Here is a 27,029-nt window from a genome sequence, read left to right as displayed (position 1 = left end):
TTTCAGCTCACCTCTACACGCCTGGCCAGAGAACATGCATACCTCCCCAGAAAGCACAAATTTTGGCTCTGGCAAGCACTTGACACATGGTTATAAAGTACCTATAAAAATCTTACAGGGGGCTTCCCTGGTGGCGCAGTGGTTGAGAGTCCGCCTGCCGATGCAGGGGGACACACGTTCGTGCCTCGGTCCGGGAAGATCCCACACACCGCGGAGCAGCTGGGCCTGTGAGCCATGGCCGCTGAGCCTGTGCGTCTGGAGCCTGTGCTCCGCAACGGGAGAGGCCACAACAGTGAGAGGCCCGCGTACCGCAAAAAAAAAATAAATAAATAAATAAAAAAATAAATTCATAATACTAAACACATACACACACAACAGAAAAAAAACCCTTATTGGTAACCTTTGGAGACTGTGTGTGTGTGTGGGTGACTTGGCAGAGGGGTTGAACTCATTATTAAATAATAAATAAATAAAGGGAATTTATTTATCCCTGATACATAAAGGGAAAGGATGAAGCATTTATCCAGCCTTTCCTGTAAGGATTGATTTTCAGGGCAACTAAATGATTGGTGAAGAAAAGCTTTTTAAATAAAAGAATCACTGCTAATAAATGTAAATATATTTATAAATATATAATAAATACATTTATTTACATAAATAAATAATAAACGCACATTTACATAAATAAATGCATAAATAAATAAATGCAGACAGAATAATAAATTTAGAAATCTTATCATTTTGTAACACTTGGTAAAATAAATGATCTAGGAAGCAACTCTCAATGGCAGGTAAAATCTTAAGTGAGTCTAATGGGGAACTCTGGAACACCAGAACCACTGACCAATCTGAACGCCACCAAGAAAGAACCAACATTACAGGAAAAATGCCTGCACCGCCAAAGTGAACTTGAACCTACTAAAATATCCAGCACCATCCTGTGGTTTATTTATGGGAGACGTGTGGGAGGGAGGAAAGGAGGGGGAAGGATATGTGAAATGACACCATGCACTTTGAGTGCATGATCGGGTACAGCCAAACACATGAATGGCATTTTAAAAAAGAAGAAAAAAAGGGAGGGTGAATTGTTAAAACGTTAAAATAGATTTAAGAGAACTATTAGCGAATTCAAACAAATGAAGCATTCAAAGACATTTAATTAATGTTATTAGGAATTATGGTTACTTTTGTTGGGTGTAATATAGTAGGTTATGTTAAAGAATAAGATTTCCATTGGTTAGAGATACGTTTTGAAGTCTCCCACACCAAAGCGAGGAGGAAGAGATAAAATGTTGATAATTCTGAAGCTGTGCAATAGGTATTTGAGGGATTATTATGCTATTCTCTCTACTACTGTCTATAGTAGAAGATTTCTATAACAAAAAGTTAAGAATGCCAGAAAGGTGATGATCGTTATCATAAGAGTTCATTGTGCTATTCTTTTTGTGTGTGTCTATCTTCGAGAATGTCTATAAATTAAAAAAAAAAATGTAGACAATCCAAGAATGAATTTTTAAGGATCTCTGGGATATATTGTCGACCCACCCAAGAAAAAGGCATAATGCCAAGAGGACCCTGGAAAGAGAACATGGCAGGCATTATGTGGTGATGGCTATAAAAGCAGATTCACTTGTGTGTAATATCCTAGATGACAATGGACATTCTGAACAGTTTTAGTCAGAAATCACCAACAGTGTGGTTTGCCCCCTCTGATGCTCTGTGCCACAGGGATGACCCCAGACTGAGTGGTGAGCAGAGCATTCCTCTCACCTGGCTGAGGTGGATGAGGCGGCGGCATCTGGTGGTGCATCAGAGGGTAGGGAGGGGGCTGCTGATGAGGCATCATGCCAGGGTGCCCTGCTGCTCCCAGTGGTGCCAGGCCAGGTCCCCCTGAGTGCTGGTGTGCCTGTTGAGGGTTCTGCCCATGCTGCTGCTGTTCCATTTGCTGTCGGGCTCGCAACTCAGCGTATTTCAGCTGTTCCATGTGGAAGTTCTGGCGTTCAGTAAGCAACTGCTGCCTCTGTTGTTCTAACTATTAAGAAAAGGAAGGGGAAGAGAAATGAAATCCGGAGAGTCTTTCACGATTGGATGCCAACACAGGATATCTACATGATGCCTAAGTTCCACATAGCTCATCACAGTTACATAGTCACCTCCTCTCCTGAAACAACCACAGTGAGAGAAAAGGCATTATTTCCTGAGTAGAATGAAGTCAAGTTCTTCTCTATGTTAAGTATAAGGCCTGCCTTTCCTTGGAACCTTCACCCAGTGGGGGGCTATTATACTCAGGACACTTGTAATTCCCTCTGTTTGGCGGGCCTTCAGATATTTAAAAAACTGTTTCCATGACTGCCTTACTCTTTCCCAGGTGAAACAAGCCTCTCCTGTCCTCTTAATAGTTCCTTAGATACTAGTATTTCAAGTCAAACCAACATTTCCAGGTGCTCTCTTCTGCATGTGATCCTTTTGGTTACTATTTTAGAATGTGACACCAGAGTTAAATCCTCTGGATGAGTGGACGTGGCCTTAGCTGCAAAGATACACATTTTCTATATGGAACTTTGGCAGTACCATTGTAAATCTTAGCTTCCAAGTACCCAAAATTATACTGGGTGACACTTTCACAGCATATTTTAGAAGCTTAAATAAAAATTTACATGAATCGTGGTTTGAAGAATATAAGCATTTCAATATTCAAGATAATCTTTCTGGGGGCTTCCCTGGTGGCGCAGTGGTTAAGAAAACGCCTGCCGATGAAGGAGACACGGGTTCTATCCCTGGCCTGGGAAGATCCCACATGCCACGGAGCAGCTAAGCCTGTGTGCCACAACTACTGAGCCTGTGCTCTAGAGCCTGCGAGCCACAACTACTGAGCCCGTGTGCCACATCTACTGAGCCTGCACTCTAGAGCCCGCGAGCCACAACTACTGAGCCCAAGTGCCACAACTACTGAAGTCCGCGTGCCTAGAGCCCGTGCTCCACAACAAGAGAAGCCACTGCAATGAGAAGCCCGTGCGCTGCAACTACAGAAAGCCTGTGTGCAGCAATGAAGACCCAACAGAGCCAAAAAATAAATAAATAAAAACAAATAAATTTATTTTAAAAAAAAGATAATCTTTCTGGGACCCAAATTAAAATACAGAGAAGTTAGGAAATTCAGAAGCCATATGCCTGACACTAGTGCAGAAAACGGAGCCCACCTTAAAAGCTATGAAAACTAACTTAACCCAGGGTTGACAGAGAAAATCACATTTAACAGGAATGGAAATAAAAATCCAGATTTCTAGTAGTATAAAGATCATACGGAGGGTTAATAGCACTACTGCTTTTCTATAATGTTCTATCTCACCATTTTTGACAGCAAGATTTTATTCACTGGGAGGCATTTCTACAGCAGCCACAACAGCTCTTGGGCACTTGAGATGTGGCTAATCTGAAATGAGATGTACTATAAATGTAAAATAGTCACTGAATTTTGAAGACTCAGAATGAAAAAAATAAAATTTTCATATTGATTACATGTTAAAATACCATTATATACATATACTGGATTAAATAAAACATCATTATAGGGACTTCCTTGGTGGTGCAGTGGTTGAGAAACCACCTGCCAATGCAGGAGTTACAGGTTCGAGCCCTGGTCTGGGAAGATCTCATATGCCGCAGAGCAACTAGGCCCGTGCACCACAACTACTGAGCCTGCGCTCTGGAGCTCGCGAACCACCGCTACTGAGCCCGAGTGACACAACTACTGAAGCCCCCACACCTAGAGCCCGTGCTCTGCAACAAGAAAAGCCACTTCAATGAGAAGCCTGTGCAGCGCAGCGAAGAGTAGCCCCCGCTCGATACAACTAGAGAAAGCCCGCGCACAGCAACGAAGACCCAATGCAGCCAAAAACAAAACAAAACAAAACAAAAATTATAATTTTTTTTTAACGTGGCTACTAGAAAATTTTTAATTACATATATGGCTCATGTATTTCTGTTGGAGAGCACTACTCCAAGGCATTTGATAAGTTAAGGAAATGTAACATTTTAGCTTTCAGGAATAGTCAGTTTTATAGATAAATACTACATACTATCATTAGCAAAATCTAAGTGGAATACCCATGAGAATTAGCTTATGAATCTGGGCTCTTAGCAGAGAGCAGCTTGGGGAGAAGTCCCCGTGGAACCTAGTGAGAAGCCTCACTGGCTATCAGGAGTAGCAAGCAGGGAATGTCCATAGACAGATGGGGTGCTGGAAGACAGGCCGTGGACACAGCATGAAGACAAGCGGCATGGCCAGATGAGGAGAAGAAAAGGAAAGAACAGATGGTAACGCTTATATCCCCGTTGTTGGTTCGCTGGCTTGCAGAGTCTCCCTTGGGAGAAGATCTGAAACGAACGATTTTGTGAGTGGCTGAGGGTTATCACAGGAGGGAGGAAACATGGTGTTACCATGGTCTAACAGGCTGGTGCGGGCTCTTCATTTTCTAACGGTGACCCGAAGAGGCTAAACCCTGGCTCAGTTTGACATATCCTTCTTTTCGTAATCAGAAGGGAGTTGCAAGGTGTAAACAGCAAGAGAATCCTCTGGAAGTCCAGCTCTGCAAGATGACTAATCAGTGAGATAATGTAAGTAAAAGGCAGACTGAAAAAACAGAATTTAAAGATTCTGAAAAAACAGAATTTAAAGATTCTGACCATAAGTGCTATGGTCAGAAAGGTTTTGCTTTCTTCTAACCATTCTTTCCAGGAAATTTAGCACTTTGCTGAGGTTAGACTTAAGAGGTTGTCAGAAAAGGACCTCAACCTATGTTTTTGTTCAGCCACTATTGGTCTGGACAGGTCAGCTGAAGTCCAGCAGTTACATAAGAACTCCAGAATATAGGTCAAGATCTGCTTTATAAAAACCTGAACTGTTACTGGAGGAAGACTTTGTGTCTCTGAAGGGAAATTTTAGTCTCTGCCTTACCTATCTCAGTGTTTTTTTTTTTTTTTAACTGAACCAGCCTTTCTTTGGGAACTGACCTTAGTATTGAAGTATTAATCTTGGAAAGAAAAATTTGCCCAATCTTCCTAGTTTACAAATGAATTAACGTCAATTATACGATTTTTTCCTGAGCTTCATCTGTCATTTCAAAACATAGAAGGTAATTAGAAGAATTAAAAAGGACGTGATTAAACACACACATCCCTGAAAAGAACCCAGTTTAAGCTTTAGATCCAATGTGGAATGAATAGGCCCTCTGAAGTGAGAGCAACGTCCAGACAGCAGGCTACCAGTTGGCTCCAGAGGGCCACCTCTGTTCTAGGGCACATGCAACAGAGCTTATGGACACATACTGGCCCCACCATCCAGAAGAAATACCTCTCTTGTTATAGATATCTTACTGTTACTGAATCCAACTGAAGACTGCATTCACTTCTGTGGCAATGAAATGTGGGAATCTTTGAGGAGAGTTTGACAGTACTGAGCAAATTTTAAATTCACATAACCAATGACCCAGTGATTCCACATCTGGAAATCTGTCCTAGAAAACTGTATGTATATTTGTATAAGGCTAGTCATTAAAGTACTATTTTTGATGTACATTTATGTCTGAGATGCACTGAGTAAAAAAAAAGCAAGTTGCAACAATATTTATGTCTATTATATTTAAAAAAAAAAAAACCTTTGTGCCCATGTATAAACATTACATATACACTGAAAATGTTCTGAAGACACTAAACTATTAACAGTGATTATTCCTAGGAATGAAACTGAGGGTAGAAGACACTTTTTAATTTATCCATTTCTTTATTATTTGAAAAATTTTCATCACACCTATTTTTGTAATTACAAAACAAAATACTAAAATTACCCAAGTTATATGCTTCAGATAACTCGATTTTCTTCTCTCCCTTTTCTATTTCCAAGGACTATAGATAAAGCCCCAACAGCTAAACCAGATAGTGTAAATTACTCACGTAAATAGGGCGCTAATGAATCTGTCCACTTTCTTTCAAGACTCTGATCTGGCTCTAGGGAACCCAGTTTCATACAAAGATGCCTGTGGCCCTGATCTGAAGACATCCCCACCCCCACTGCATTCAAACCCTGCCTTCCTCTCCCCCTTCATTCCTACACTGTGTATGTATAAAGCAGCCGAATCCAAGTGGAACCGGAACATAACAGAGCACTTTTCTACACCAAGACCCCAAACACACACACAGCTGCAAGTGCAGCTGAAGTTCACACAGAGCTCTTCTCCCAACTTCATTTGCATAGAACAGGGAGGCGGGGTGGGAAAGAGTAAAAGAAGGTGGGGGCCTCAAAAATCCATCTACACTGCTAAGGGTCGAAATACCAGCCAAGACTTGAAGCCTCTGACTACTCGGCCTCAGAACTGAAGTAAACACACCTTCCTTTGAAAGGTTTGGTATCAGTAACCGGACATCCACTTAAGAGAAAAACCAGACATACTCATTCCTTCTTACACCTCTGGCAAAACAAAACAACACAACTGCATCTTTCTGCTCCACTGGAGGCAGAAATCCAAAGGGGGACACAGCACCACTGTTGTGACTGTCATTCTGTCCTTGTAAAGTGCTTGCTGCCTGAGGCCCTACGTCTTTTTTTGAATCAGAAGTAAACCTGCTCAGTCCTAAGTACAGCTTTCTTAATCTCAAATAAAACTATCCATAATGTCACGGTGCATGTCTAATAACAGTTTCAATTATATGACAGGCAGTACAGAGATGAATTACTACAAATATGCAGAAAACAAAGTTAAATACAATTCTCCTGGGGCAGTATAAAATTAACTTTTTGTTCTTTTTTCCTTAATTTATCACAGAGTACCACAAACTTTTCTAACCCTACACCCTGTGTGTGAGGACGTCCCATTAGTAATAACTTTAAATCCATCCAGAACTTGACCGTTTCTCCTCACTTCCACGGCCCATCACCACCTCACGTGGACTTCCCAACAGCCTCCTCACCAGTCTCCCCTTTTCTAAACTTGTCACTTTATATTCTCTAGACAGTGGAGAGACTGATCGCCACTTAACTGTAAGGAAGATGATGCCAGTTTTCTGCATGTATTCCACATTTTTATGGAATAAATAAAATAGGCCCTGCAATTATTCCACATTTTAATCACAGTAAAATGAAAGGCCTCTGGATGGTTTACAGGGACTTCTGTGATTAGGGCACCATCATCTCTGCCTTCACCATCTTATCTCTCCCTACTCACTCATGTCCCAGCCCACCCCACCTACTCCTTAGTTCCCAAACATGTCAGTCACGCTCTTGCCTCAGAGTCTCTCTCTAATGCTGGCTGTTTCTAGGGCTTAGAGACATTCGCCCAACTGTCAGTTTCTCAACAGGGCTTACACCGATGACACCACTTAGAACTGAAATCTTTCCCTTGCCCCGCCCAATCTCACTTACACAGCCTGAAACATACACGTATGTATACATACACAGTATATATGCATGCATATACATACAAAGTACATAACATCTAACATCCTTCATTAATTATTTAAGTTCTACCAAGGCAAAGAGTTTTGTTGGGTTCTATTCACCAGTGTTATCTCCAGTACTTAATACACCTAGAACAAAGTAGGTGCTCAATAAACATTTGCCAAATGAAAAAATGAACTTAATCCATCATCTATGATGTGAAAGCCATCAGCTCTGGGCAAGCTGACTCTTCAGTCTCCTCAGCAATCATACCCTTCTCTTCACAGTTTTGGATTTGGACCTTTTCTACAACTCACATCAGTCCTTCCTCTACCAGGAAGCTTTCCTTGATAATCTGAGCCAATCACGGCCTCCTCTCCTCTGACTTTCCATAGCCTCACTACCTCATGGTATCTTTGTGTCAGTTTCTCATCTACCCTCTCACCTCCTTAAGGACAGGGTCCAGGTTTCTCACAGCTTTGAGTTTCCTACAATGTCTCTCTTTTCAAAGGTATACAATTTCTATACCTAGTCAAACGAGAGCATTAAGTACAGAAGCTATAAATGAGATCAACACAGAGATTCTCACTGGTCTCAAAGTATTTTTTTCCCCCTTTAATCCAAATAAGAATGCTTTAGGTAGGACCCAGGCCCTCCAGTTCTCTTCAGTCCCCAACACAGTCCATGTCTGACACCTGTTCTCTTGAGTGATGTCTGCTATCTGCTTGGCATGGAAGGCTGCACACTTGGGCAGACCCTCTCAGTTTCGAACCCAGGGCCAGCTCAGCATCCTCACCTCAACTGGGGTCAGTAGTCTTCGTCGGGCTTCCCTGGTGGCACAGTGCTTAAGAATCTGCCTGCCAACGCAGGGAACATGGGTTTGAGCCCTGGTCCGGGAAGATCCCACATGCCGCGGAGCAACTAAGTCTGTGTGCCACAATTACTGAGCCTGCACTCTAGAGCCCGCAAGCCACAACTACTGAACCCACGTGCTACAACTACTGAAGCCCGCATGCCTAGAGCCCGTGCTCCACAACAAGAGAAGCCACCCCAATGAGAAGCCCGCGCACCACAACAAAGAGCAGCCCCCGCTCACCGCAACTAGAGAAAGCCTGAGCACAGCAACAAAGACCCAAGGCAGCCAAAAATAAATAAATAAAAATAAATAAATTAAAAAAAAAAGTCTTTATCATGTCAATTCCTGGACAGACTCTGTATACTCCATAACTGACTTCCTCCAATATTAGTACTTTATGAGAGGACTGTAACAAAAGCTACTGAGCTCTAATTATAGCTGTATACATAATATCTATAAAAGATATTAAATTGTTATATCCTTATTCTTAATTTCTAAATAATTAAGACTCAAGAGAACATCTGATTTTACGTCATTAGAGAGAGAAAGAAACTTCATATCTGATTCTGAAAGTATATGAAAAGATTCTTGAAATCTGTTGCTATATAAACAAAACCAAATGTTTAATTCAAAAAAGCATGTCCTGAAGCTACTGGTTCCTAGGTGAAGATGAGCAGGACCTCACCTACAGTGAACTGAGGAGTGTGGTAGGCAGAGCACTAGGCAGTGGGTTAGAACGCGCCGCTCCTGGCTGACCTGACCCCTTTCCACAATTTCAACTTTCATGAGTCATATAACAAAGGGTATCAAAACCCTGCATATCTCAGAGTCTCTAGGTTAAAATGCGGTAAGAATGGCTCATTTCTTTATAAATTTTGAAGTACTAGATAAAAACGCAGAGGTGAACAAACACAGGTTTGAGACCCAGCTCTGTTATTTATGAACTGTGTGATCTGAGATACATGAAGTGTACCTTGTTTAAGCTCTAGACTCTTCATCTACGAGAATGGTTAACAAAGAAATGGCCTCATGTTCCCACCCAGCATCACTGCTGGATTCTAAATGTTCATAAAGCCAACAAAGACTTATAAATATTAAGAATTTAATGTATAATTGTTGATTATTGGTTTGCATAAAGGGAGGCATAGAAATATTTACTGAACACTTACTCTGTGTTCTAGGCAGTGTGCCAGGCACATGCCATAGTTCTCTCATTTAATCCCCACAACAGTCCTGTGAGGAGAGGAAATCATCAGTAGGAAAATAGCCACGGCTTTGCTCGCTCACAGGGAAGGACAGGATAACTAGTGCTGGGAAGGAGAAAAATAGATTATGTCTTACTGTGCATGAAATGAATGGAAGCCATTTTAAAGTTTGTAAGATTTTTTGGTTCTTGTGATAGTGAGCCTCCAAGGTTGCCCCCAGTGATCCCGCTTCCTAACATTTAGGCCTTCTCCACTGAGCCCTGCCAGCCCACAGCCCCACCCAAACCCAGAATCAAGGTTGGGCTGTGGGACTGAGAGAATATAGCAGGAGTGCAGGAATGTGCCTGCCAAGTTTAGGTTATAAAAGATACTGTGGCTTCCACTTTGGGTGCTCTTTCACGTTCTTGCTCTTTTCAGTCACTTGCTCTGGGGGAAGCCACTTCATGAGGAGTACTATGGAAAGGCCCACGTGGCAAGGAACTGAAGACTCCTGCCAACAGCCACATGAATAAGCTTCGAGGGGTATCCTCCAGCCCCAGCTGAACCTTATGAAGACTGCATCCTAACCAGAGACCCTGAGCCTGATCCACTCAGGAAAGCTGCTCTCAGATTCCTAATCCTCAGGAAATGTGTGAGATACTGTTTTCAGTCACTACTTTGGGTTAATTTTTTACATAGCAATAACTAATACAGGTATGGTACTGACATTCAGTGGCTAGGGCTAGGGACTGTCTTATATAATGAATTTTACTGCCCCAAATGCTGATTAAGAAAAAACAGGCCGACCACCAAAGGACTTGAGAATATCAACCTTGTGTGGTGAAAAAGATTCAGTAGAATGTTTTCCCACATTTTTGGTTGTGCTGTTTTATTCAGAGACCATTCTGTAAAATGTTTTATGTGCTCAATTAGAATTTAAGATAAAAAAAATAGATTCAAGTAAGAAAAACCCAGTGGACTCAGATTAATTTGAGATAAATAACTATGAGAAATCCAGAGCACAAGGATGTCTGAGAATCAGTGGAGAGAACTGGGAAGGGCCTGAGTACTCTGCTATTCCAGGGGACAGTTCCACTAGGGGGGTTTAAAAGAGTGAGGAATCCACAAGTTCACCCTCCGAAGATAAAGCAATTTAGAGCTGAGAAAAGAGCCCCTTGACAATCTAGACATAGTTGCATTAAGTGCCCAATCTTCCAGGCTAACAGCATCAGTTCTGCTTCATGAATGACAGCAAGGCGTCTGGTTGCCAGTGGGAACTACGCAATGATCACTTGAATTCTGCATGTGCCAATAATCCATTATGTAGCCCCTGTTATCCCGAGTACCCCAAAAAATGCTATCAAATGACAAAAGGGCAGCTTATTAGGGTAAGATAAACACACTCACTCTTCAAAGCTCCAGCTCACCTCTAGGAAGTTTTCTCTAATACCCTCTCCTTCTCCGCATCTTCCATGTATGTTCCCTTAAGAACTGAACACACGATACTGTCATTTGTCTTCTTGACTGTCTTCCCTGTTAAACTAAAGTAAGGTCCCCTAGCGTAAACTCTCCTTTCCACTTTCCCAGCTTCTGACACTGATGCTGGCATACATCCATTCAACAGACACGTAAACAAGGGCCTATGATGTGCCAGCTGTGTGTGAACAAAGACACTTAACAAACTTTGCCCTCAAAGAGAATACACTCTGGTATGGGAGGTGGACGCATGAACTAGCATTTACAATATAGTAAGTGCTCTGTTAGGCTGCTACAAAAGCAAATGGGGAGGGCATGTCACTCACAGGTTCAGGGCTGAGGGATGCAGGAGGTTGGCAAAGAGTAGGAAAAAAGGCCTTGCTGGTGGAAGAGCAGGATGCACTCAGGTGGCAGAGAACACACACGGCCATGAGGGAAGCCTGCATGTGGCGTGCTATGACATGACTGGTGCACAGAGAGCAATGGAGATGAGACTGGGGTGGCCTGTTGCTCCTGGGACAGGAGAGGGCTGGTGATGTGAGAGATACTTACAGGATTAGGGAAGTGGGGATGAGGTAGCATAGGGTGTGGGTAGGATAGTTACTGAAGCAGCCTCTTCCTCATGGGGCCAGAATGTAAGTGGAAGAACAGGTCTTAGGACAAAATGAAAACGGGCTATTGTGATAGTTACTAAGCTACTCATCATGAAGAATCTGCCAGAGGACTTGCTTGGATTAACCACTAAGAAAGAGTTTAACAAATGCAAATGGATCCTTAAAATTAAAACTCTTCTGGAATGGTTAAACTTAAGGTTCTCCCATTTAGAGATACCAGTATCTGGTATGCTGATAAAAACGTCAAAACAATCAGAAAATCAGAAAAAGTCCTAACTAAATCCTCAAATTTAGCCCACTGTTTAGAAAGGCATTAATTCCTTTCCTGGTCAACTCATTAAAAAACAAACTTCTCAAAACAAACAAACAAACCCAAAAAATTTCTCCAAAGAACTTCATCTCTGTCTCTCCAAAAAATCCCCTGAAATAACCAAATGTTCCCCTGATTGTATATTTCTTACTTTTTGTGGCTTCCTTCCTCATTCTTGGCCTTTTCCATAATTCTTTTTGTCCTGTTTGGGCCACGTCCTTATATCAAGTGTATGCCAGAGAAAATGCTGCTTACCAGTACTCTGCTAGGCCTGGTTCCACCTGCCCTTCCCTATACAGGAGAGGGAAGGTAACAAATAGGTAATAAAGTAAGTCTAAGATCCGACTATTATAGAAGGGAGAATTTGATACCATCATGTATCTGGAAAGCCAAGAGGTATAAGAAGCTGAGGTTTAGATAATTATTTTCAGAGTTCCTTTTATTTATCATCACTGGCTGATAATCCTTTTGAAAGGGCAAAAGGTTAGAAAAAAGGTTAGACGATAGCCACGGAGACCAACAAATTACGTTACTGTATTTTCTCTATTTCTATTTCTCGTATTTCATGAAAGGTGGTCAGAGTTTAATTGTGAAAAAGCCACTATAAAATTCCCCTTACTTACAGCTTCTTTCTCTCTGTCCATGATGGTTTCCAGTTCCTCAAAATGTCTAAGTTTGATCTCCAGTTTCTTCATTTGTGTCTCAACCAGGAGAGCTACCAGAGACTTGATCTTTCTCTCTTCCACGGCAGCCAAGTGCTAAGGGCAAAAAAATCATTCAAAGTATTTAGGTAAATGTTTGCTTAATAAACAGTAAGAAAATGCTGAAATTACTATTATAAGTGGGAATTATGGAATTAAGAATGGCGCCCTGGATGCATGTTTCTACTATTTATTTCAACTTAAAATAACAGGGACTTCCCTGGTGGCACAGCGTTTAAGAATCCACCTGCCAATGCAGGGACAAGGGTTCGATCCCTAGTCCGGGAAGATCCCACGTGCTATGGAGCAACTAAGCCCATGTGCCATAACTACTGAGCCCGCATGCCACAACTACAGAAGCCCTTGCACCCAGAGCCCGTGCTCTGCAACAAAGACGAGCCCCGCAATGAGAAGCCTGCATACCGCAACAAAGAGTAGCCCCCGCTCACCGCAACTAGAGAAAGCCCATGCACAGCAACGAAGACCCGACGCAGCCAAAAATAAACAAATAAATTAATTAATTAAAAAAAAATAAAACAAAAAATAAAACAACTATCCATGTCTGAATTTCTGGTACTTACAAATATAAATCTATATATAGATATGAATCTATAAATACCAGAAATTAAGGATTAAAAGGAAACTTCTTCCATGCTAATCTACTCTCTTCAAAGAGCCCACTAAGGAGAAAAGGTTGAATCAGGGCCTTGAAAGGCAAAGGAGGACCCCATGGCCTGGAAGGCACTTCCCCATCTACCACCCACTTACCTCCCACCCTCACTCTGTAACTCTGTTTTTCCCTCCTTATGAACTGTCCAGGAGCAGGCAAGCAGTGCTCTCCCTCAGCAATCAACCCTCAGATGCAAAGCCCCTACTGAGTGTCTACTATGAATAGAGAGGAGGGGGTGAACAATATTCCACCCCTAGTTTGGGGATAGGGTATAAGACAGGAGGTTATTCTGGAAGAATGTACCACTCACTCCCCTGTACAGGACTGATGAGTCCCACTCATGCTTCCTGTCAAATCAGCAGCACACAGAGGAATATGCCACATTACTCAGAGAGGATGAGGATCCCATATTTGGCCAACATCCTGACTATGTGCAAAGGATGAATACCACCTTCTCCAGACACCATCCAAGAGCTTATACCAACAAACTCCCAACACTATTTTGCACTATTACATCTACTGAATTTATGTGCTTATCTTGCTTCTACACAAGGTTTTGAGAAGTAACACGGAGTGGCTGACTTATTGATCTGTGTTTCTTATAGAATCTAGAAGGAGTGAACATACAGAAGGAGTTTAATATAGGCTTTTGGGAACTAAACTGGTAGAGAACACTTAAATAAGAGCTTTATTTTTCACTCTTTCACAGTTGATAAAGAAAAATATAGTTTTATACCTATAGAGACCCATCTGCAGGAAGATTCCGAAGTGTAAGCAAAAGATTTTATGAAAGAATCTACAGCTATTAATGGTCATGTTTGCCTCCCTAACTACATTAAGCTGCATCAATAACACCAAAAGTTTAAATAAAGATTACATGATTCTAAGCCTGTTATCACTGATCATGTTATGCAATTTTATATTTCTAATGAGATATAAAAAAACAGGTTACAAAAAAAAATTCAGACTGTCACAGACTTCTCAAAAGCAAAAACTAGGTTTTTGAAAACAAAGGTAAAAATGCCTTCCAAATTGTGAGGGCTAATAAATTTCAGTCTAGAACTTCAAGTACAACAACTTAAACCAATTAGGTGCAGAATAAAGACAAATTTCCAAAGTCAAGGACTCAAAATCCTACACATGCTTTTGAAGGACGTGCTCCAGTTAACTTCGTGTAAACTGAGAAAAAGATAAAAGACATGAGATCCGGACATCACAGACTCAACCTAAGAAAGAAGTCCTAAGTTAACAGGGTGGCACAAACAGGCCAAAAGCAAATAGGGACAAATGAAAGAAGACTGGCAATATAATGATAACCAAAGCTGGGTGAGGGGTACAGAGTCATTACACTATTTTGTCTACTTCTGTATATATTCCAATAGTTGCATAATAAATTTTTAAAAAGGGCAGAAGGTGGGTCAACAGACGGTGCTGGGACAACTGGATATCCAGAAACAAAATGATAAATTTGGACCCCTACCTCACATAATACACAAAAATTAACTCAGTAGATCATAGATCTATATGTAAGAGCTAACACTAAAACATTCTTAGAAGAGGTGGTGCAGTGGTTAAGAATCCAGCTGCCAATGCAGGGGACATGGGTTCGAGCTCTGGTCCAGGAAGATCCCACATGCCATGGAGCAACTAAGCCAGTGTGCCACAGCTACTGAGCCTGCGCTCTAGAGCCCGCGCTCCACTAAAAGAGAAGCCACCACAATGAGAAGCCTGCACACCACAATGACGAGTAGCCCCTGCTCGCCACAACTAGAGAAAGCCCGCGCGCAGCAACAAAGACCCAACGCAGCCAAAAACAAATAAATAAATTTATATTAAAAAAAAAAAGAAATTCTAGAGAGTTCTTTGAACAGAAGGAAAAAACCTCTTCCATTAAAAGAAAAAACTGAAATGGAGATAGGAACTGAGAAGCACCGGACAGGGAAAACTGAACTTAGGTTCTAGCATTACTGAAGAAGTTATAAAAATAATTTGGATTAAATTGCAATAACTCAAGAATGAATTGTGTAATCATTAGAAAAAACACTAAAAGAACAAAAGTGTATGTAATGAACAAGGTCACTGGAAAAAAAATACTAGAATAAAAATTATTGAATTAAAAATAAGATGTTACAATCAGAGGAAACTGATGAACAGCACACAAAATTGCTCTAAAATATTTTTGCAACTTCTATGAATCTAAAAAGTGAAAAGGAAAAAAAAAAAAGGCCTGTCTAAGGCTACATAACTATCATGTGGGGGGAAAGGGGTTAAAATCCTGGTTTGAAGACTATAAAACATGATCTATAAGGTGTGATGTAGAAGAGATATTGAATAAGTAGCTGTCTAGGCAAATGATAATTTTACTGCCTCATGCATTAAGGGTGGTTTGATTATGCTGAGAATTTAAACTGGACCAGCTTTAGCCTGCCTGCCTTCCTCCCTCCCTCCCTCCCTTCATTTGGCTGTGTGGGGCTTTGTTGTCGCCGCGTGTGAGATCTTTAGTTGCGGCATGTGGGATCTAGTTCCCTGACCAGGGATCAAACCTGGGCCCCATGCATTGGGAGCGTGAAGTGCCAACCACTGTACTGCCAGGGAAGTCCCCAGATGTTTTTAAATGTTCTTTGCTTTATATGTACTCACCTTGTCTCCTTTTATGCTAAGAGTTTCTTGCCATTCTGGTCCATGAATTATAATACATTTAATTCATGGATGGATGTACTTAGAACAGTGCCTGGAACATGGTAGGCGCCTGATACCTGCGAGCTGTACCCTAAAAGCCCATTTTGTTGGAAGAGCCTCCTATGCCTGCACTGGACCGCTTCTAACATGTCTTTTAAGACTTGGCCTTAGGCATCACTTCCTCTGGGTAGCTCCCTTACATCACGGCTCCCACAGCCTCCATGACGATTCTTACTGCACTGTATTTTATCTATTCACTTGACTTTTACTCCCCAGGGTCAAGGCCCGAGGAAGCCCCATATTTATGACTGCTTCGCAATTTTAAAGATGCAAGAAATAAGGAGATGAGGTGGGGAGTAGAGAGGACACGGAGAAGAGGCAGCCTTTATCCAAAGCCTAGAATTCACCTGTGACTAAGGTTAAAAAACCACTAGAAATCTCTAGAAGTAAACCTGGGCACTTTGAATGCAGGATGAGAATATAACCAGCAAAGCATGGCCTTCAATCTAAAGAAACAAATTTGAGTAAAAAACTCAAGAAAAGAAAAAAACAAATCAAAACTTGAACCTGTAAACTCTATGGCAGTTGCATTACTAAAGACTTATAGGATTATTCAGTCTGATTTCTAGTTTAAAAAAATTTTTTAGGGCTTCCCTGGTGGCATGGTGGTTGGGAGTCCGCCTGCCGATGCAGGGGACACGGGTTTGTGCCCCGGTCCGGGAAGATCCCACATGCCGTGGAGTGGCTGGGCCCGTGAGCCATGGCCACGGAGCCTGCGCGTCCAGAGCCTGTGCTCCGCAACGGGAGAGGCCACAACAGTGAGAGGCCCGCGTACCGCAAAAAATAAATAAATAAATAAAAATTTTAATATGTATCAAAATTAACCCACCTCAAATTTAAGAACTATTCATCGGCATGGTTAATCACATCTGGGTTTTGAGTGAAAACAGAAGAACTAATGTTGCACACTAAATTTGGCGTTTTCATATTTGAAGCCTTAATAACATTTATTTAAATATTAATATAGGGCTTCCCTGGTGGCACAGTGGATAAGAATCTGCCTGCCAATGCAGAGGACATGGGTTCGATCCCTGGTCTGGGAAGATCCCACATGCCACAGAGCAACTAAGCCCACGTGCCACAACTACTTGAGCCTGTGCTCTAGAGCCCGTAAGCCACAACTACTTAAGTCCACGCACCTAGAGCCCATGCTCCACAACAAGTGAAGCCACTGCAATGAGAAGCTCACTGGCCGCAACTAGAGAAAGCCCGTGTGCAGCAACAAAGACCCAACGCAGCCAAAAAATAAAAATTAACATAAACCGTGATTTTCTGTATAGAATTATTTAAAACAAATCACTGCATCTTCTCAACTTCTTCCATCTTGCAACCCCTATTTATAAGAGGAGAGATACAACAGATTTCTCTGAAAGAACTGGCCTGTTCCTATGTAATCTCACTATCTGAATTTTACTGACTGAACCCTAATGAACTTACTAACGTGCCATTTCTCTATCTCCTACATTTCTAGATCGCCTACATTACTAGATTCTTTTTGTTGATTTAACCTCCATGACTATTCATATTTTTACTGGTAAGAGATTCTGATCTGGAAGAAGACAAGAAATTTCCTTCATGAAACAGCATGCTTCCTGCTATTAAAGATTCTAAGAAATTCTGCTAATTTATGGATTTGGTGATATATATGTACCATCCAAGAAGTCAGCAGAAGTCAGAAAGGCTTAAGAAGTAGATTCTGAAGGGAATTAAAAAGACTTCACAGGGGCTTGAAGTGATTAGACAAATGTTACTAAGCACTGGACCAAAGCTGCTAACGGATCGGATCCAAATACCACTTCTGTCTGCTTTAAGAAGAAAAAAAGATGGTAAAAGTGAGAGTTAACTGTTGGAATGCATTATGGGAATAGGGTGAAATATGTCATACTACACACCCTGGTAGGTATTTTCACACTACTTCTAATAATAACCTACCAAGAAACATGTTATCTCCATTTTATATAGAATGAAACTGAAGCTTAGAGAAGTTAAATATCTTGCCAAAGGTTGCAGTTAAATCCACTGGGAATTGAATTCAGTTCTGATGAGAGCCTAGAAGCAAAGCGGGGCAGTAAGAAAGGTGACACAGAGAGACAGGGAGGAACTAACAGTACTGTATAAATGTTTCCATCTTTCCCTGTTTTTTTTGGGGTGGAGTCCCTAAAAATTAGAACTCAAATCATAATTAGTATAGCAGAGGTGCTAAACAAAGAAAAAAAAGATGGACACTTTTTTAAGCTAGCTGTTGGGTTTTTAATTGTAAAATGTTTGAAAACATTTTCCTTGGAATGAAGAATTTTTATCAGATTACGTTTCTGGGTTGGTTGGGATCACAAGACTCTAAGTCTGGAGATCTGGGTTTTGGTACTAGTTCGGTCCATAACTAGTTACACTAGTTACATAATTTTAGGCCCATCATTCACTTAAAAAATTATTTATTTTATTTATTTATTTTTGGCTGCATTGGGTCTTCGTTGCTGCACGCAGGCTTTCTCTAGCTGTGGCAAGCAGGGGCTACTCTTCATTGCGGTGCGCAGGCTTCTCATTGCGGTGGCTTGTCTTGTTGTGGAGCACGGGCTCTATGAGCACGGGCTTCAGTAGTTGTGGTGCACAGGCTTAGCTGCTCCACGGCATGTGGGATCTTCCCGGACCAGGGCTTGAACCTGTGTCCCCAGCGTTGGCAAGCGGATTCCTAACCACTGTGCTACCAGGGAAGCCCCTATCATTCATTTCTATGGATCTGTTTCTACATCAATGAGATGAAAAAGTTCAATAAATTCTAAAATCATTGTGTGATAACACACATGAAACATTCGTTGTTAGGGCTTATAAGTATCTATCAGACAGTAATCCATTTATAAACAAAACCTGTGTGAAAATCACTGTGCAAAAGTAGAATAAATTTATGTGTTGTGTCTATGTGTGAGAGAGGAAAAGAGTTTCATTCCAAGAAATTTTGAATAGTATATAATCCCTAATTAGATTTCACCTAATAGAGTCACTCCTCAAGGTTACATTTCCAACATTTTATTCTTTAGTTTTTTTCTTATCCTTCACACTAAAATGTCTAGTCTAATGTCTCCACTCAAATGACTGTGAAGTTCAAGGTTAATGACTGATTTTAAGTTCCTAAGAGGCAGGGACTATTCGTATCTATTTTAGGCATCAAAATAAACCTAGTATTGTAGTACAGTGTTTGGCACATAATGGGCACTCAAATACTGAATAATCAAAGTATGGCACTTTCCATCTTACAGAATGCTTTTTTTGGGGAGCCACACCAGTGCCATATGGCTCGTAGCAGGATCTTAGTTCCCTGAACAGGGATCGAACCCGGGCCCCCTGCAGTGGAAGTGCAGAGTCCTAACCACTGGACCGCCAGGGAATTCCACAGAATGCTTTTTTATACATAAATTTGACTGATTCTCATCGATAATCTGGTCAGAAAGGCAGATCAGAAGGGACTTCTGATTTAAAAAAAAAGATGTAGGTTCAGAAAAGTTATGTTAGCTGCCCAAGAGATTAGTAAACGGCAAAGCTCGAACTAAAATTTAAAATTCTAAATCCGAAGGATTTTAGTTATCACCCAATGTCTATTATTAACAATTAACAATTGATATTTTAGTGGCTACTTTCCTGCAGAATTCTTAGAAGGGACTTGTGGTAGGTTAAAGACGGCCATAAACTCATCGGCCTTTCTTCCACTGGAGAGAGAGGGACTACGACCCCTCCTCTCTAACTGCCTTGCCCTACAGAAAATAGTGGTGATATTTTCTGGGTCCCAGCTTGGGAACTCCCATGTCTTGTCTCTTGCAATGTTCTTTCTGGGAGTCCCAAGCTTCCATGTGAGAAGTATATGATCATTCTGTTGAAGCGACTACAGGGAGAGACCTAGAGACTACACAGAGAGGAAATTGGACCCAGCTACCCCTGCCAAGGACTAGGACTTAAGGAAGCTACCTTGGACCTTTCCAGATGAACATACCTGTAAGGTGAATACCACTAAATGACTCAACAGATAAAGCATGGAGCAGAATCACCCAGCTGTTCAGTGCTCAAATTTCACAAAATCATGAGATATAATAAAATGGCCTGCCTTTTAAACCACTAAGTTTTGCTATTGGAAAAAAAATGTGGTACCTGGAAATAGGGCGCTATTTGAACAAAAACCTAAAGTGTGACTTTGGCTGTGGGATCATGTGGTGAGTGCATTCTCAAGAAAACCACTGGTGAGAGCTTAAAAGAGAGGGAAATATTACTGTAGATTGGACAGAAGTAGATCTTTGCTATACAGAAGCACAAAGTTTGGAAACATTGTCACACTAGTGATGTGGAAAATAGGGTAATTAATAAATTTGTGGATCTGGCTGGAGTGATTTCCAGGCAAAATGTAAACATTCTTTTTGTATTTTATATAAGAAAAGAGAGGAACCAAAGAAGGAAGAATTCAGTTTTCAGGTACAATTTAGACGAAACAGAGCAGGGTTTGAAAATAAAACTGCTTCTCATCACTGGTTACTCCCAGCAAGAATTTGAAACTTAGAAATGGCTTTAGGACAAAGATCAAATCCAGAGCACTACAGTAAAATTTGAACTCAGAGTAAATACCTCCAGGTGTGCCTGGCTGTTAGACCTTTTGAAGGGAGTGCATATCAGGGTTTCTAAGAATCCTAAGGGTATGCCTCTGCTAGAGAGGAGGGCCTCTAAGTATCTTTAACAGCAGGTCTCCTATATTTTTTCATTGAGCTTCTTGGATCTATAAGTTAATGTCTTCCATCAAATTTGACAAGTTTTCAATCAGCCACAATTTCTTTTCTTTCTTTTTTTTTAAATTTCCCTGCATCTTTTTCATTTCCTTCTGGGACTCTCGTTACATGTATGTTGGAACACCTAACTTTTTCTGCAATTTCTGAGCTGAAGCTCTACCACTTCTCAAGAACAACTGATTCTCCTTTTGTTGTCTGCTTGGTTGATACCAGTGCCCTGAAATGTTTGTTGTAAACTTGTTTTCTATGTTGGCCTCTATATATCCCCTCATCACCCTGAATGTGGACAGAATGTCTGACCGGTAGACCTAGGGAGAAGTTACACAGTGTCAGGTATGGGCCCAAGCCACAAGACATTGGCAGGTTTCCCTTCTTATCATCTGGGACACTTTTCTCTTAAAGTTTCAAGCTGCCACATAAAAAAGTCCAACACATTGATACCACCCTAGTATGAAGAAGCCCAGGATAAGTTCTTAGAGAGGCTGTGTGTAGACAGTGATGCCAGCCAGCCTCCAGGTGGTACAGCCACCCCAGCCTAGGCATCAGGCGTGTGAGTGAAGCCATCTCAGGCTCTCCATAATAGCCCAGGCATGAGATGAATACCCAGTAAACTAGCCAACGCCACACAGAGCAGAATTTTTCTAGCTGAGTCTACCAGAATTTCTCACTCATAAAAATCATGTGAAATCATAAAATGATTATGATTTTAAGCCACTAAGCTTCATGGTAGTTACACAGCAATGGATAACTGGAGCAGGAATACTGCTAATGCTCATGCTATGTATTCTTAACAGATCTGGCAACAGTGATGACCAAGGCCTTCCAAAAACAGGGCTACAGAGAGAGCCCCAACTTTTCTCATAATGGCTTTATAGAACCTAAGAAGAATAAGATGGTCTGGGAGTGTGACACAGATGACGTATGGAAGGTGGGAGAAACAACCTAAAAAACGATTAATCGTAAAAAGTAACTCGATCGGGACAGCTATGTGAACTTTACATAAAAAATCACGGCTTCTAGCCGGTAGAACAGAAGTAGTTTCTATTTAGTCATGTAAGGATGGAAGTGAACAGGGCTAACTGTAGGCAAAATGATCAAATAGGTCAATTTTTCCTTCTGTCTCCTCTCCACAGTATCATCAAATAAAGAGAGATGGCATCAATGATCAATGCGTATAATGCAAATCAATTCAATCAATGTTTATCTGGTAAACCATTGTGACTAAAATGTACAATGAAAATTCTCCTATCTCAAGAAAAAAGTTTAGGCATAAGGGAGCAAGTTATGGGGTATTTCTGAGAGTTAAGAAAAAAATCTTCCTGTTGCTCCAGAACTAACACCCAGTTACCATAAAGACAAACCTCGTTTTTAAAGTATGTGGGCATGGGGTGGTAGTAGAAAAAATCTGAAGGAGATGTCTGTGTGTTCTTAAAAAAATGTGATTTCTGCTATTTTAAAAGAATTGAATCCTACTGCTGCTGATAAAAGAGGACCTACTCTACTTTCTGGAGTTTCTAAGTTTATTCCAGCAGTAGTTCTGTATTCTTACTTCCAGCTAAACCTAGATGGAAGGGATGGAGAGCACCCAGCCAACAGTGCTCCTTTTCACACCCACATACCACTCTTCAGGTGGGTTAAGTCCATAGCTTGTCAGTAGCTGGAATGAAAAAGTGGATGTGATACCCAAGAGCTCCTCATATGGCAAGGGTGGGGAAAGCCAGAAAGCATGCCCACCCTATCTGTTTTGGAGCTAGATCTAGAACCTCTAATTACTACTCCATGTCAGAGTGTGACAAACAATTAAAATGTATCAAGGAAAACTCTTAATAACAAAGCTGTTTATAGACTGAGAAGAATAAAAAGAGAATAAGAGATAACTTGGATAGGCTAGATAAGTTGTACTAATTACAGTAATTTAAGTGAATTCCTTACCCCTTAATTACCATGTAGTACAAAAATGATTATGTGTGCTGTGAAATGTATCAGATACAGCTCTAAGTGGCACTGAACAATTCATGTGTGCCAAGTCATGTAGCATGAGCATGTGAACACTTTCACAAATCAGTGGAAGACATAGGTGTTCTGAGAACGAAGACCCAAGTTCCCAGTTATTAGAAGTAAGAGTGAGTGATGATGAGGGAGTATAAATTCAGTGACCTGAAAAGAAAATGTTCTTTGGACACTCTTCTAAACCTTGTATGGACTATCCAAGGGCCAGGGCAATTGATCCATAAAAGCAGTTTCTCTGCAGTGAAGGAGTCAAACAGCTGTGGCAAAGTGGTCAGTGGTACACAGTATACAAACTTTTGTGCCCAAAGCTGCACATATTAACAGCTATGAAAACATCATGAAGCATTCGTAAAACTTTTTATGGTAATCTACCATTTTAGTTCCTTCTTTGGCAACTTACAGTGAAGCACACATAGTGATATAGAGAGGAGAAATAATGGGAAGCAACAGTGAGAGAGGCGTGCTCTGTGAGAGGGGAGGGTATCCAAAAAAGCCCAGCTGGAGATGGGAGAAGGGGGCAGTTTGTCTGGTAGAACTGCAAGAAACAGTTCAGGACAGACAGGCAAGAAATGACACTTGAGAAGTGAGAAGGGTCCCGATCATGAAAAACTCCCAAATTCCCTAAGGAGTTCGAGCCTGAGAGAGACAGGGAGGTTATTTAAGAAGGTATCATGCTCATATTTGTTTGTTTAAAGATTCTTCTGCATATGATTCCTTTCATATGAAGTCATGGTGTTAGGAGACAGGCTAGCATCTACTCCTGAAGGGAATCACAGTAACTGGAAGGGACGTGAGGAAGCTTCTGGTGAGCTGGTAAGGTTATGTTGCTTGATATGGGCAGTAGCTGTTTGTGAGTCTATAGGTGGGTTCAGCCTGTGAAAACATTCACTAGTTTTAGACATATATATCTACTTATTTGTATATAAGTTATACTTCAATGAACAACTGAATAACAAAAAAAGATTACTCTGGCTGATGGACAGAGAATGGGATGAAGGAAACAGGCAATATATGATGGGGGGTGGGGTGGGAGGGCCTGGGCATTATCGGATGAACTAGAGCACCAGGAAGCATCTGGTAGCTGAACAGCTATGGAAAATGAAAGAATAAGAGGAGTCAAAAGTGACTTGAGTGAAGACTGGGTGGATGGCTGTGCTATACCCTGATAAAAGGCATACAGGAAGGAGGCCCTCCTGGCTTCCAGCTCCTCATTTATAAAATGAGAAAACATACCCAAGACAATCCTTAAGGTCTCTGAGATCCTTGATGACAGTATGAACAGTAAGAACCTGGACAGCTTAGAGACAATGAGATAGCCAGGAGTCCAACCTGGCAGAAGACAGAGACTAAAAAAAATGCTTCCAACAAAGGAAGAACAAAACCAAACAAATGTGAAACAACAGTCAAACTGGTGTCTACATCAGTATTCATTTAAACAAGAGTACATCTCATAAATTCCTAGAGGTTGGGGGTGGTAGAAGATATAGAATACCTAAAATTGTACTTAAGAACCATGAAGATCAGGAGGCATCTTTGGAAAAGACTGGCTAGTATGAATATGCAGAACCTCGATCTACTGTGAAGTAACATTCAGCTGGGGTATCTGTCTGAACTGACTCAGCAAGACTGTGACCTGTAAACATCCTCCCCCACACTGTCTGCACCTACGTCAGACGGGTAGGCTCTCAAAACAGTAGTCTTATGGTTTGAACTGGGTCATCTATGGATCTGTTATAAATCATGCTACACAGATTAAACTCCTGGAGAAGTAGTTCACAGCGGCTAAACAGTCTAGGGGAATTAAAGACCATGAGAAACATCTTTACCAATGGATCAAGAACAGCTCAAGATAAAACGATTAGCTATATTCTAGTAACCACTGCTTGAAATGTGGTGACCTATAATGACAGGAAACTACTTTTGAGGGTAAAATAGAAAAGGGGTAAATAGATTTTTTAAAACTTGACATATTCATGCCTGGAATGCTTTGAAGTGCTAAATTAAAACAAAGCAGGGAAAATGACATTCTCTTTTCTTCTTAAATATGTTGGGAAGCCAATACTATGTTATAAATAGAGAAAACCACCCCCAGGAAAGCTGGCAAATTCAAGAAGAAAAAGAGCTATTTAGGTTCCCTCTCTTTCTGTCTGTAAGAGGAGGGTAAAGTATTTATACAGGGAAACAGATTTTTGTCTCAAAAATTACAAATACTTCAATCTGGTAGAAATTATTGGAACTATAGTCCAAGACACGTTCTGCAGGCACATTGGAGGGGCTTTAAATTCTGCCTTCAATCACTGCGGTCTTCACAAGACTGAAGGACACAATGAATAAATTGAAGGCAGCCACCTTTTAGGATCAAGTCTGCTATTTCCATCATTCTCCTGCCTGTGGAATTCCTAACCGAGAAATGTCACTCAAGCAAATAGTCATCTCCTATGGGGTGCAAGGCTCTTTATACTAAATGTTCCCAAGAACCTCAAAACAATACAGCCATTCACGGCTTAAGAGAGCACTAGGAAAAGAGCTGTCAGGGGCAAACCTTGGCTTTGGTTGCAGCTGAGGCAAGAGCAGCTGCTGCGGCTGTGGCTACATTTCCTTCAGAAATTTCATGTTCTACTTTCTTCTTCCCAATATCACTTTCTCTTTCTTTACAAGTATCAGTGAGTTCCTTGTTCTCTTCAGTCTCCTTTTCTTCTGGGGGGAAAAAAAAACAAACCAGAAAGCTTTATTACCAGTGTGCCCAGTCTCAATAGGCCATCTTACTTCTCACCTCTGCCACATGATGAACTAAGACTGATGCTACAAAGAGATCTCTGTGCCTTTTGCTTCTTAAGATTTCTACTAAACCATTCCATGCATGTAAGTCTGCTTCTATTTGAGATGGATGTTCTAAATAGTATACTTTGTCTTCTCTTTATTTCTCTAAGCTCTCTGTGTAGTTCCCTTGAATATAAAGGAAAATTCAGGGGAACTAAGTCCTAAGACCATATGTTTGCTCATCAGTCAATGAAATGCTCTGGGAAACCCGAGGGTCTGGAGAAAATCAGAAGCTGAGACCAGAGTACTTCTGCAAGTCTTTCAAGTCAGGCAGGATGGGACACACCAGCAATGGACTGGAAATAAAATGGCAGGTGTGTGTGGTGATTTCAGTCACAGCTGAACAACTTGTTTGTCTATATATCACTGAAAACAATGTAGCCACTAGCATCAGCACTGGTACCTAAGTGCAAAATAAAACTCAAATGCATATTTACTGTTATGTTAAGAAACACATAATAAATGAGGGAATATTTCTACACAATTTAACTGCCTACATTTCTCCAGTGCTTTTACTGGTTTACATAATAAAGTCCAAAGAGTTTCCTCAAATTACCTGATTTGGTATCTTCACTAACTTCACTATCCTGTTCTTTCTCACTATTTTTTTCATTTTCTCCATCTTGAGCTTTATCACCTTCATCCATTTCATTCTCCCCTTTGTTTTCTGCCTGAAAGGGTTACAAAAGAAGAGGACAGAGAATGAGAAAAAAAATTATCCTTTTACAAGTGATATTATCTTAGAATAACAAAAGGTTCCACTATTTTTGGTAAGAAATGGACTAGGTTCAGAAAGGTCTTGGAGAGAAAAACTGGAAAAGAAATAAATAAATTCAGAGAAATACCTTTCACTACTCTCAACTCCTGAGTGCTCACGAGACTTTAAGTCTCCAAAGCACAAATTCCCCACCCTCTCTGCTATAAGGCTAGGGATACAGTGTCCAAAGGAATGTCAGTGGGACTCATTTTCATTATTTACTGGTTAAATACTAGATAACTAAACAAACAAACAAATAAATAAATGGTTAGCTGGCTAGAAGGACTAAGAGCATTTAAAATGCACAGTACTGTTTAAACAAGGTCCTACTGTATAGCACAGAGAACTATATTCAGCAAAGAACTATAGAAACTATAGAAAACTATATAGAACTATACAAAACTATAAACTATAGAACTATAGAAACTATAGAACTATATTCAGCAAAGAACAAAGAACTATATTCAGCAAAAACTTAAACCAGCAAAGCCCAAATGGCTGACAGAATCACTTATAGTCCTCTGAGAGGGACCCAAAAGATCAAAATAAACCCAAACTGTTATGCTGAGAAAGGTAGTGCTCTCTGGCTTGCCTGTTGTGAGAGAATTCAGACAGACTGATTTTTTACCTTTTCAGGCTGCTGACCATCAGTATCTGTTTCCATTTTTTCCTCTTCAGCTCCTTCTACAAGTAAAGC

At 40.9% G+C, this 27,029-nt stretch overlaps 1 protein-coding gene across 4 annotated transcripts in view; it reads right to left on the bottom strand.

Moving 5' to 3' along the window:
- Positions 1-27,029, bottom strand: part of SMARCC1 (SWI/SNF related, matrix associated, actin dependent regulator of chromatin subfamily c member 1) — a 181,286-nt gene that overhangs the window by 17,166 nt on the left and 137,091 nt on the right. For 2 of the 4 annotated variants that reach the window (XM_060162096.1, XM_060162098.1), the window contains exons 22-26: positions 26,961-27,016; positions 26,132-26,246; positions 25,298-25,452; positions 12,496-12,630; positions 1,771-2,032 (exon numbers count right to left, since the gene is read on the bottom strand). In XM_060162096.1, coding sequence (XP_060018079.1) covers positions 1,771-2,032; positions 12,496-12,630; positions 25,298-25,452; positions 26,132-26,246; positions 26,961-27,016 — 723 coding nt within the window. Of the gene's footprint in view, positions 1-1,770; positions 2,033-9,458; positions 9,599-12,495; positions 12,631-25,297; positions 25,453-26,131; positions 26,247-26,960; positions 27,017-27,029 lie in introns of those variants that run through there. The other 2 variants (XM_060162097.1, XM_060162099.1) reach the window with 2 other exon arrangements.

This window comes from Lagenorhynchus albirostris, chromosome 10, assembly GCF_949774975.1.
Source record: "Lagenorhynchus albirostris chromosome 10, mLagAlb1.1, whole genome shotgun sequence".
Classification (NCBI taxonomy): domain Eukaryota; kingdom Metazoa; phylum Chordata; class Mammalia; order Artiodactyla; family Delphinidae; genus Lagenorhynchus; species Lagenorhynchus albirostris.
This window is presented reverse-complemented; position numbering and strand designations above follow the sequence as displayed.